The 12384-nt window shown below is 41.4% G+C and overlaps 1 protein-coding gene across 12 annotated transcripts in view; it reads right to left on the minus strand.

The window, feature by feature from the left end:
- Positions 1–12384, minus strand: part of AHI1 (Abelson helper integration site 1) — a 180434-nt gene that overhangs the window by 29217 nt on the left and 138833 nt on the right. For 7 of the 12 annotated variants that reach the window (XM_045010769.1, XM_045010767.1, XM_045010770.1 and 4 more), the window contains 3 exons: positions 9716–9781; positions 3327–3489; positions 1798–1898 (listed from right to left, as the gene is read on the minus strand). In XM_045010769.1, coding sequence (XP_044866704.1) covers positions 1798–1898; positions 3327–3489; positions 9716–9781 — 330 coding nt within the window. Of the gene's footprint in view, positions 1–1797; positions 1899–3326; positions 3490–9715; positions 9782–12384 lie in introns of those variants that run through there. The other 5 variants (XM_045010771.1, XM_045010774.1, XM_045010772.1 and 2 more) reach the window with 4 other exon arrangements.

Genomic DNA, 12384 nt, shown 5'->3' on the forward strand with positions numbered 1-12384 from the left:
TTTTTTGTAAGTATCTGTTAGCAAAAATTGATTACACGTTCAATTTTTAAATTCTTACTAATATTCACTGAACTTGTTTCCACTATTCATTATGTATGTTTACTTTTGCTAACAAATTATCCTATAGTTTAAGACTGTAATTTTCACCCATTCTTCAGAGGATGTGAATATCACTTATCGAAAGGTTCTAATCTATGCTGTATGGAAATGTGAACGTCACACTGTCTGCTTTACACATATCCTTCCCATATATTCTCATATCTTATTGTTTGTGATAAACCAACATGGTATTCCGTTCCCTTCTTATACAATACATTTTCTCTCCTTTGAGCTGGGACAAGTATTTGTGCCTTTGTTCTAACTTCTGCACGCTGAATTCACTTTGTTAAGCTTTAACACTGTGCAACAGCATGAAAACAAGAATGCCACAATGAATCAAATATATAATAGAGAATGTGATATATAGGCAATGATGCACAACGTGATGAGAACTTGCCAGTCGTATATACACCTTGGGAATGCTTATCTAATAGGTACAGGCAGGATTGTTAACACACCTCTATGGTAGAATATCTATATATTGGCTGGTGAACAACAAAGAGTTATTTTACTTATAAAGTGGTTTAATGATTAAAAATTACTTTTATAAATGTAAATTTCAGAAATGTGTTAAATATTTTCAACAGAAAATAGGTTTCTTTGGAACAAAGAAAATGGGATGAACCTGCAGAAAGAGAAAGGGACCAGAAGAAACAGTATTCTGCTTCTGTTTATGGATTTCCCTGCATCTCTGTCCTTCACTCCCCAAAATGAGACATGTAATGTAATAGGCCGAGTCAGTGTAGATTCCTCTTCCCAAATCACCTGGAGGGAGCAGGGATTGACAGGAGGGACTTAACTCCTTTTGAATAAAAATGTCTGTTGCTCAAGTAAGGTTTGGATGTGGCACATTGCTCTGTTTGGTGAAGAGGCTTTATGGTACCAAATGTGTATGCTAATTAGGAAATTATTACATGGATTGAAAACTTCTTCCACCAGTTATATCATAGGTGTTATCTAAGCCATTTGATAAATAAGAAATTTTACAGAACTAGGAGTATAATTTTGAAGATATATATACACATGCGTTGTGGATGTTGTGTTGCCCAAGACTAAAAGCTGAATGCCAATATCTAAAAAGTAACTAAGGGTACATCCATACTACCCGCCCGGGTCGGCGGGTAGCGATCGACTTCTCGGAGTTCGATATATCGCGTCTCATCTAGACGCGATATATCGAACTCCGAACGCGCTCCGGTCGACTCCGGAACTCCACCACCGTGAACGGCGGTGGCGGAGTCGACGGGGGAGCCGCGGACTTCGATCCCGCGCCGTGAGGACGGGTAAGTACTTCGAACTAAGGTACTTCGAGCTCAGCTACGAACTTGCGTACCTTAGTTCGAACCCCTCCCTAGTGTAGACCAGGCCTAAGAGGGACAGTTCTCTATAAATTCATCTTCATACTCCTGCTTCAATATCTATGTACTTATGGTTATGTTCCTGCCCCCTTTGAAGTAAATGGGAGCTTTGTCATTCATTTCAATAACGCTTTGCTATTGACTTCAAAGAGAGCAGGAGCAAGCCCAGCAGTTCATTGACAAATCATGGAGGTAACTGGATGTAGGCAACAAATTTGCATTGAACACATCTGAAAACACAGTTGTTTGCCTAGGGAAAGGTTCTGAATGTTCTGTATTATATTAAAAATCAGGAAAATTAAAATATGGATTTTATGGTCCCCTCCTCTCAAATAATTACCCCATGTGGCGCTGGATATCTTACTTCTGCTTCTGTTTGTTCACTGTGTAGAAGAGTAGAATCTGGTACTAATTCAGAAGACTGTTCCTTTTCATATTCAGCTAAAAATATAACACATGATTCAATTCACCATTATGTTTTTCATGAAAATGATGCAATTAAGAATGCAGATAATAAAAATGTGAATGACAGTGATATTATTATTATCTAGTTAACACTGAGACATTAGCTTTGCCAGTCAGAAAATATTTTTCACAAATTTTTCATTAGACCTTTTGCTTTTTTTAATTAAAATTTTCCAATAAACTCTAGTCTTTAGCATAGTTGTGACCACTACAATCATAAATGCTCAGCAAATATGAAAAAAGGATTAGACATTTATCTGAGTGAAGAGTAGCATGTGTGGTTATAGCAACTATATTTCAAAGGCTATCAAAAAGTACCATGCTCACTGCTAGTAATGTATAATACAACAGAATAATATAAGAGGGTCACCAGATGAGGTAAGGACAGATCTCCTGAAGTTATTTTGCACAGCTCATGAGGTTTGTTACGAGATTTCTTTTTCACCTTTCCCAAGCAGTAAAGGCTGCTGCTGAAGATTAGATCCCAGATATCAACCTTTGGGCTGTTCTGGTTAGGGAATTTCTATGTTCTAAACACCAGTATCATCACTTATTTAGAAAAGAAAAATTAGATAACTGTAATTCTTATTCTCCGAAGAAATAATCCCAGTGGATTTCTACCCTTGAATCCATGCTTCCAGCACATAGCAGACAGATATCCCATAACTGGAAAGCTCTGAACCGATAGGAAACCCCTAGCAGCACTGTGTGCATCACTATGCCAGAGGGGCTCCCTAGGCTGCTCCCTATGTTCTACAATCAGCTTTTAGTTTAGTTATGTTTTGAGATACAGGATGCATCAGTGTTCTATAGAAGTTGCTTTTAATGGCTAGGACCAAGTGGCAAATTCAGAGTTTGTACCTGGGGCTGCTGTTTTAACTGGCATTCCTCTTTTAAATCCTTAGAATGGAACTGAATTATTGGGGAATGAGATATCTCCACTGGAGTGGGAAAGGGTTGTGTAACTTCAACAGGTAAATTAATGTTTAGGAGCCTGAGATTGCTGAGTCCAGGAGCTATTACCAAGTGGAAGTTTCAGATGCCTGTGAACTATCTCGATGCTGTGGGAGCCCCAAAGAGCTGCCAAGATACTATGTGAACCAGGTGGTTGTGTGCGGGGGGGAGGGAGGAGGTGGTGAGTGAGGAAGGAGGTGGTTGGTAACTGCAAAGATACTGTGTGAACTGGAACGTGAGACTGCAGTGGTGATACTTTTGAAAAGTACAAAGTGCTACATGTTAACATGCTATTTTATTCATAATTTCTGCATCACAGTAAGTTCTTGATATGTCATGTGTATTGTATAAACATATGTATTCAGAGTAATAAAGCAGAATAGCATGGTAAAATCTTGGACCATCAGTTAAACCCACACCGGTATACCAGGAAGAGAGCAGTAAACTTACTTTCACCAGTCACATAATTAGCAGGAAAATAGCCTTGCTGTCCATTTGCTAGGCTGCCAAACCACCAGTTATCATTATCTTTGTATAACACTTGGATAATGTCACTGCGATGGATGGTTAGCTCATCTGATCGATGCGCTGTGTAGTCATAAAGAGCCACTACCTAAAAGAGAGATAAGACCACCACATCTTTATCACAACTGTGCCACAGAGAAAAAAGCCCAACATTCACTTCCTCTTGCAGAAAAGCAGCTGAAACCAAAGCTGCACTTTGGTAAAAGCTGAGGCTGTCTCAAGTTTTGCTAATGGGATCAGGGGTGGTGGGAACGCAGCAGGAGAAGCAAGATAAAGGACTGTGGGATTGAAGAAATGGTTAAGAACACTCAATACACTAAGATTAGCTTCAAAACAGCAGCTGCTAGTTTTATAAGCAATTGACTTGTTAAGAAAAACAAAAAAAAAACCCTTAGTACATTCACTTTCTCAGAATTGTTACACCACTTTCAGATCCAATTCTGTGTGTGTGCACACTAAACATATATGTTTGAATAAATACTTCAACAATATGACTGTTTTACTAGATGGAAAACTCCAATGGAACAATTTCATTATAAAGCTTTATTCTGATCCTTTCATTTATTTGTAATGTTTTGTTTTGAAACAAATATCTGTTATAAACATTTGTACATTGGGTCCACATATTATCTACATAATAAAGCCATTTGCCTTTGAAACATACTGCATTGCTGCATCAATACTTCCACTAGAAAAAAATTTAATAGGCTTCTCCCTCCTTTCATAATACATAGAATACACAACCACCAATCATAGCCTTTCTGACTGCCCTGAAAATAAAAATACCATGGATCATTTCTTATTTAGCTTCCACAACTATATGATCAGGAAGTGATTTCTGTCCCATTTTGACCAACAAAAGAGTAGAAAAGAGTAAAAACAATAGAAGAGATCTGAACAGATAGGAATCTCCACTCTCCCCAAGACATAATTATGTTATATTTTACACAAACTATTTTTGCCATCAAAGCATATCTGTATATCAAAAACAGCGACCAGGCATAGTAAAGAAATTGAAAAGGGAATGCTTCTATAATCGTAAGTTTAGCGTGGTACTTTGTGATTTGACCAGCCTCAAAGCATTAAGATCAGTTTAGCTACTATTAGACAGGGATCTATCCAAACTTTCACTTAGCTGCCACTAACATATCTAAGGCTTGGTCTATACTACGAGGTTAGGTTGAATTTAGCCACGTTAGGTCAATTTTATAATGAATGCGTCTACACAACCAACTCCGTGCCACCAACCTAAAGGGCTCTTAAAATCGACTGCTGTACTCCTCCCTGATGAGGAGAATAGCACTAAAATTGACCTTCCTGGGTCGAATTTGGGGTAGTGTAGATGTAGCGCTGTGCAATTCGATGGCGTTGGCCTCCAAGAGCTATCCCCGAGTGTTCCAATGTGACCGCTCTGGACAGCACTTTCAACTCTGAGGCACTAGCCAGGTACACAGGAAAAGCACCGGGAACTTTTGAATTTCATTTCCTGTTTGGTCAGGGTGGCAAGCTCAGCAGAACAGGTGATCATGCAGTCTCAGAATCGCAAAAGAGCATGGATTGAACGGGAGACACGATCTGATTGCTGTATGGGGAGAAGAATCTGTGCAGGCAGAACTCCGAACCAGCAGAAGAAATGCTGATATATATGCCAAAATCACACAGGGCATGGTGGAGAGAGGCTACACCAGGGATGCACAGCACTGCGTGTGAAAATTAAGGAGCTAAGGCAAGCTTACCAAAAGACAAAGGAGGCAAAGGTTGCTCCAGGTCAGAGCCCCAGACATGCCGCTTCTATGATCAGCTGCATGCCATTCTAGGGGGGGGACCATACCAGTACCCCAGCACTCTCCATGGACACCTGGAAGGTGGCAGCCTCAGGCAACATGAATGAGGATTTTGTGGATGAGGAAGAGGAGGAGGAGGAGGAGAATGAGCAGCAAGCAAGCAGAGAATCCGTTCATCCCAGCAGCCAGGACCTTTTCCTCACCCTGGAACCAATACCCTCTGGGACCCTGATGGCAGAGAAGGCACCTCTGGTGAGTGCATATTTGTAACAAAACTACAGGGGTTAAAAGCAATTGTGTTTAATGTTTGATTTTCCCTGAGCAATTGGGATGCATTCACGGCCAGTACAGCTAATGGAAAAGTCTGTTCACATGTCTGGGGATGGAGCGGGAATCCTCCAGGTACATCTTCATGAAGCTCTCCTGGAGGTACTCTGAAAGCCTTTGCAGAAGGTTTCTGGGGAAGGCTGCCTTATTTCGTCCTCCATGGTAGGACACTTTACCACGCCAAGCCAGCAGTAAGTGGTCTGGAATCATTGCAGCACAAAGCATGGCAGCGAAAGGTCCTGGGTTTTGGTCACATTCATGCAACATTTGGTCTTTATCTTTCTGTGTCAGCCTCAGGAGAGTGATATCATTCATGGTCATCTGCTTGAAATAGGGGAAGTTTTGTAAGGGAACAGTAATCCCCTCTGTTTAGTGATCCCTGACACATTAGACCCCGAGCATGCTGGGCTGTTTGCGCTTGGCTAAATGGGATCATCCCGGAGATAGTCACACTGAGGGGAGAGTTGTGCTGCACATCCACCCCAAAACTGCAGCCCCTCCTTTTAAACGGCAAATACAACCAGCATTGGTTGCTATGGGAAAGGAGAGTGCTGCAATTTGAAATCATTCCCACGTTATGAACGCAGAAGAAGCCAACCCCATGTACCCCGAAATCTGCTGCCCAGCCATTTGTGATGTGTCACCATACCGGCAGGCGCTCAATATAAAAGGCAAAATGCAACCTTGTACCTAAAACACGTGCTGTTTGCTGTGAATTGCTTGGTTCACTGTGAAAGAGTCTCCCTTTTGTTCTCAGAAAAGTATCTTCTGTAAACTCTACTCTCCCTTTCTTTTCCTCCCTCCAGCTGCAAATGTTTTTATGCTCCCCGCATCAACTCTGTCCCTGAGGTTATCGCAGATTAGAAGGTGAAAAAAAATGCACTCGCAATGACATGTTTTCAGAGCTCATGCAGTCCTCCTGCCCTGATAGGGCACAGCTGAATGCATGGAGGCATTCAGGGGCAGAGGCCAGGAAAGCATACAGTGAGCGAGATTGTAACACACAAGAGGAGATGCTGAGGCTAATGGGGGAGCAAACAGACATAATGAGGCATCTGGTGGAGCTGCAAGAAAGGCAACTAGACTACAGACCCCCACTGCAGCCACTGTGTAACCACCTGCCATCCTCACCAAGTTCCATAACCTCCTCACCCAGACGTCCAAGAATGGGTGGGGGAGGGGGAGAAAGGATCCGGGCACCCAGCCACTCAACTTCAGGGGATGGCCCAAGCAACAGAAGGCTGTCATTCAAACAGCATTGATTTGCAGTGTGGCTACAATAAGCAACGTGGCCTTATCCTTCCCTCCTCCTGCACCCCGTTAACAAACCCTGTGTATAATCGGGCTTCCTTTTACTAGTCAGCGTTGCCAGTGATCTCAAGGTTTATTTAAAAAAAAAAAAAAGGTAATAATTGGAGATATACCAATCTCCTAGAACTGGAAGGGACCTTGAAAGGTCATCGAGTCCAGCCCCCTGCCTTCACTAGCAGGACCAATTTTTGCCCCAGATCCCTAAGTGGCCCCCTCAAGAACTGAACTCACAACCCTGGGTTTAGCAGGCCAATGCTCAAACCACTGAGCTATCCCTCCCCATAAATAATGAATGAATGGATTCAGAACAATAGGGACTTTATTTCCTGTGCCAGCTGTGGTCGAAAGGGGGACGGGATTGGCTTACATGGAAGTACATTCACCAAAGGGGGTGGGTTTGCATCAAGGACAAACACACAACTATCACACCGTAGCCTGGTCAGTCATGAAACTATTTTTCAAAGCCTCTCTGATGCGCAGCACTCCTCGGTTTGCTCTTCTAATTGCCCCGGCGTCTGGCTATTGAAAATTGGCCGCCAGGCGATCTGCCTCAACCTCCCACCCCACCATAAACGTCTCCCCCTTACTCTCACAGATATTATGGAGCACACAGCAAGCAGCAATAACAATGGGAATATTGGTTTTGCTGAGGTCTAACCTACTCAGCAAACTGTGCCAGCAACCTTTTAAACGCCCAAAGGCACATTCTACCACCATTCTGCACTTGCTCAGCCTATAGCTGAACTGCTCCTTACTGCTGTCCAGGCTGCCTATGTATGGCTTCATGAGCCATGGGAGCAAGGGGTAGGCTGGATTCCCAAGGATAACTATTGGCATTTCAACATCCCCAACGGTAATTTTCCAGTCTGGGAAGAAAGTCTCTTCTTGCAGCTTTCCGAACAGCCCTGAGTTCTGAAAGATGAGAGCGTCATGCACCTTTCTGGCCTATCCCATGTTGATGTCGGTGAAACAGCCCTTGTGATCCACCAGTCCTTGCAACACCATTGAGAAGTACCCTTTGCAGTTTATGTTCTCTTTGGCAAGGTGGTCCGGTGGCAAGATAGGGATCTGCGTTCCGTCTATCGCCCCACCACCATTAGGGAACCTCATTGCAGCAAAGCCATCCACTATGCCCTGCACATTTCCCAGAGTCACTACCCTTCTTAGCAGAAGGGTACTGATTGCCCTGGCTACTTGGATCACAGCAGCCCCCACGGTAGATTTGCCCACTCTGAACTGATTCCAATTGACCGGTAGCAGTCAGGCGTTGCAAGCTTCCATAGGGCTATCACCACTTGCTTCTCAACTGTCAGGGCAGGTCTCATCTTGGTATTCCTGCGCTTCAGAGTGGGCGAAAGCAACTCACAGAGTTCCATGAAAGCGGCCTTATACATGTGAAAGCTTCACAGCCACTGGGAATCATCCCATACCCCCAACACTATGCGGTCCCACAAGTCTGTGCTTGTTTGCTGGGCCCAGAATCGGCGTTCCACTGGATCAACATGCTCCAATGCCGCCATGATATCCCAATTGCCAGATCCCGTGCCTTCAGGAACGTCTGTGCCCATGTCCTCCTCACAATCTTCCTCGTGCTGGCGGCTCCTAGCTAGGCTCTGCACATACTGCAGGATAATGCACGAGGTGTTTGCAATGCTCACAAATGCAGCGTACAGCCAAGCGGGCTCCATGCTTGCCATGCTATGGATAACCCAGGAAAAAAGGCGCGAAATGATTGTTTGCTGTTGCTTTCAGGGAGGGAGGGAGGGAGGGAGACTGATGACATGTACCCAAAACCACCTGCAACAATGTTTTTGCCCCATCAGGCATTGGAAGCTTAATCCAGAATTCCAATGGGCAGCGGGGACTGTGGGACAGCTACCCACAGTGCACCACTCCGTGAGACGATGCTAGCAATGATATTGAGGACGCACTCCACTGACCTAATGCGCTTAGTAGGGACATGCACAATCGACTGTATTAAATCAGTTGCTAAAAATTGACTTCTATAAAAATCGACCTAATTTCGTAGTGTAGACATGCCCTAAAGTACCAAAGAAACTGAGTAACTGAATACCTCCTTCTCAATTATACCTCTCCTCTCCACACCAGGAAAGGCAATAATATGATCAAAACCAACACTGCCAGTGTAAAATTTAGATGGATGCAGCTTATACGATCACATCCAGCAAGAGGTGCTCTCACAATACCAACTAACTGAGAAATGCCAGGACTCCTTGGAGATAATACTGTGAAAACCAATAGGTCACTTAAGGTAAAAGGAACATAACTTGAGGTAAATATTCAACAGAATGCACAAAATGAAAGGCAGACCAGAAGAAAGTGCTGTGTATTTTTGCACTATCTTATAGTAAAATGTTCAGTGGTTGTTCAATATCTGAAAAAAATGACAAAAATCTAATGACTTGACAAACTTGCAACATGCTTAAAAGAAAAGCAAGACAAATAAAAAATTTAGGTACCATTGTACCCTGAATTGTGATTGATTTAGGGAAATTAGGGAATCACTGATTAAAAATAAAAGTGGAAGTTACCATTATTTTCATTATCCCATTAGAGATATCTGAATTACAGCTGGGCAAATAACTGATTTTTTGGTTTGCTGGCAGAAAAAAAAATTATGATTTGGGTTGAACCAGACCCCAAAATTCCAAAAACTTTCAGGAAATCAAAAAAATATGTTCTGGGTAAAACAAACAAAAAAACCCCCATGTCCCTCAGGCAAAATGTTTGGTTTCCAAGCATTTTTAAAGGGCTAGATTTACAAAACAGTCAGAGAAGGAGAAGTGATAGTGGTGGTGTAGATTAACATTTCCAAAATTATACATACAGTGTGGCAGATATTGAAACAATAAACAATTGCATAATACGTACTCTCTCTTGCACTGGTGTAGAATTATTTGCTCCTCTCATACATGATGTAACCAGAAGGTCATCACTCTAAAATAAGACATTATTTTAACAGTAGCATGCAATATTTTGGTAAGGATAGTTTTCAAAATGAGCACTTGTCATATACTGTAAATACAACAGTGTACTGTAATAAATATTATTTTTTGTTTTTCCAAGGCAAAATACAAGTGATATTGGATAATATTTCTAGCAGTATTGATTAAAAGATATTTAGGAGAAGATTTAATTAAAACTTCTTTGCTATATGCACCCCACTAAAGACAACTCCTTATGGTAAGAAAAAAGGCTGTTAATGAGTACTCATTCTGAGCTTGCCTGCATTACAAACTACACAATGCTGGTTCATGGAGATGATGCAGTGAATTTCACCTCTGATTATTATGCTGAAACTGATTTAGAGAGAGAGAGAGAGAGAGAGAGAGAGGGGCTCGTTTTTGGTTGATTTGAAACAAACAACCTTTTCACTGCTGGTTCTTAACAGCACTTTGCTGCCATTATTCATGATCATTTCACTGAAATAAATGGAATATTAGATATAACTAACATTTTAGCAATACTACAAGTGTGCTTAAATTTGGAGATACCAGTACCTGGAAAGTTTGAGATAATTCAAGTAGCAGAACTACAAACCTTTGGCAGATTTCTCCCAATTTAGAAGCATTCACTGAAGGTAGATTTAGAATTGAATAAATATGAAAAAACTATTTTTCTCCACTATACTGAAAGCAGTTCCCTCATAGTAACTGAACCGATACAAGGCATTTGTCAGTGCTACTGAAATTGCGAAGGTATCAATTGCCTAATTTATTAAAGGAGAAACCAGATTCTCCTGAATTTTGTGTGTGCTGAAGAGGGCATATTACAACTCCGAACAGAAACATTGTGCACGTGTGCCAGCATGTAACCAGGGTGAAAGGGACTAAGATATTTTAATGGAAGAATCAACAATGGGCATTTGGAAGTGATGTTTTCACCCACAGCAGATTGTGCTAAGTTATAAACCAGTTTAAAATTTATGAGAAATCTCATTCAACCTCTATTTCTTCCATCTCACACTCACTTCAAATGTTTTCAGCACTTAAGTTTTTCTCTTTCCTTTTCTTTTAAAAAAAGATCTTTTAACTTTTTTTTCAAATGAATGCACATCTTAAATGTGATGCTGTTTTTATTTTACCAGTACTGTTTCTATTAGGCTCTCAACACCTCTTTTTCAAAGGACCATCATTATAGCAATCTTCAGCAAGGAGAGCAGAATTTGTGGTCTCCTCTGAAATCTCAAGTGACCTGCATTCCTGCCCCTGCAGAAGTATAATGCACTTTCACATGCTGACTAGTCTTAACTCATCTAGCAGAGGGATACTTGGTAACCATGAAACTTAAGCTTCTCTAAACTCATCTCCAGCTCATTTATGAGATACAATATATAATATGCAATATGGCTTTACTATATTGACCATACATTAATAAAGTATCAAAGCAAATAGCTGCAATCCATTTTTACATTTTACTAACATATCTATACCTACTACCAAAGTGCTACTGAATTTTTGTAGAGTACACACAGAGTAATAACCCTTTATGTCTCATCTGATAAATATACAGGCTCTGAACACATCACATCTGTATTACAGTACAGTTTAAGCGGCTTGTAAATGGCATACTGGTAGTTAACACAGCCATGCAGGTTTCAGCCTATTCCTCATCTTTCATTCTCTGAGCAGAGAGAACTCTGCAGGCAGTGTGCTTAGCCTGGAGGGTGGGAGTTGTTGCTCAACAATGATTCATCAGGATGATTATTATTAATATTATCTAGGTAACTAGTTAAGGAACTTATATAGCTCCCATTACAATATTGAATGTTTCTCTCTTTTTTGTAAGGTATTTGTATTCTATAGAAGGTCTCATCAAGTTTTCTGTACACTGAGGTGAGCTGTTAGGAAATAATATTCTCAAAGCCATGAGCCACCCCCCAGAATATTTTGAATGCTCTCCGATGTTGTGCTAAACTTTTATTACAACATGAACCCAAGGAGTTTCCACTTGAAGGAGTATGCAGTATGTTTTTAAATGGTGTAGGTGACAGTGTGTGTACAGAACCCATCCGAGTGAGAGTTCAAGAAGAGTTATGACCACAGCTGCATGCTCCAAACTTGGTATTGGTAGCAGGATAGGGTCTGCTGTGGTGAATAAGTAATTTCCCCAGTACACTTAAGCTCCCATCTAAATTTCAAAATAATACCATGGAGATGTAACTGGCTCCGTCAATACTTTTAAAGCATGACTCCTTTTCACAGTGTCAATAAAACAATTTTTTCAGAACTGTCCTAAAGCCTTGGACATATCTAGCTCCAGCATGATTTTTAACACATCTCCCCTTTGCTGTAAAGTGAAAACAATTCAACCATGTTCTATTCAGATTCCATGATACTGCTATTTTTGGAGTGTAGGATGGATGCGTTCAGAGGAGTTGGAGCTAGCACACTAGGAGCCAGCCCACCTGAGAGAGACAGGGTGAAAAAGCTAACTGGGAATGCCCTCTTTTGCCACATTAACCTTAGCTGAACAAAGCCTTTGTGAATATTTAAGCCAGGGATCGGCAACCTTTCAGAAGTGCTGTGCCGAATCTTCAT

Source organism: Mauremys mutica, chromosome 3 (assembly GCF_020497125.1).
Source record: "Mauremys mutica isolate MM-2020 ecotype Southern chromosome 3, ASM2049712v1, whole genome shotgun sequence".
Taxonomy (NCBI): domain Eukaryota; kingdom Metazoa; phylum Chordata; order Testudines; family Geoemydidae; genus Mauremys; species Mauremys mutica.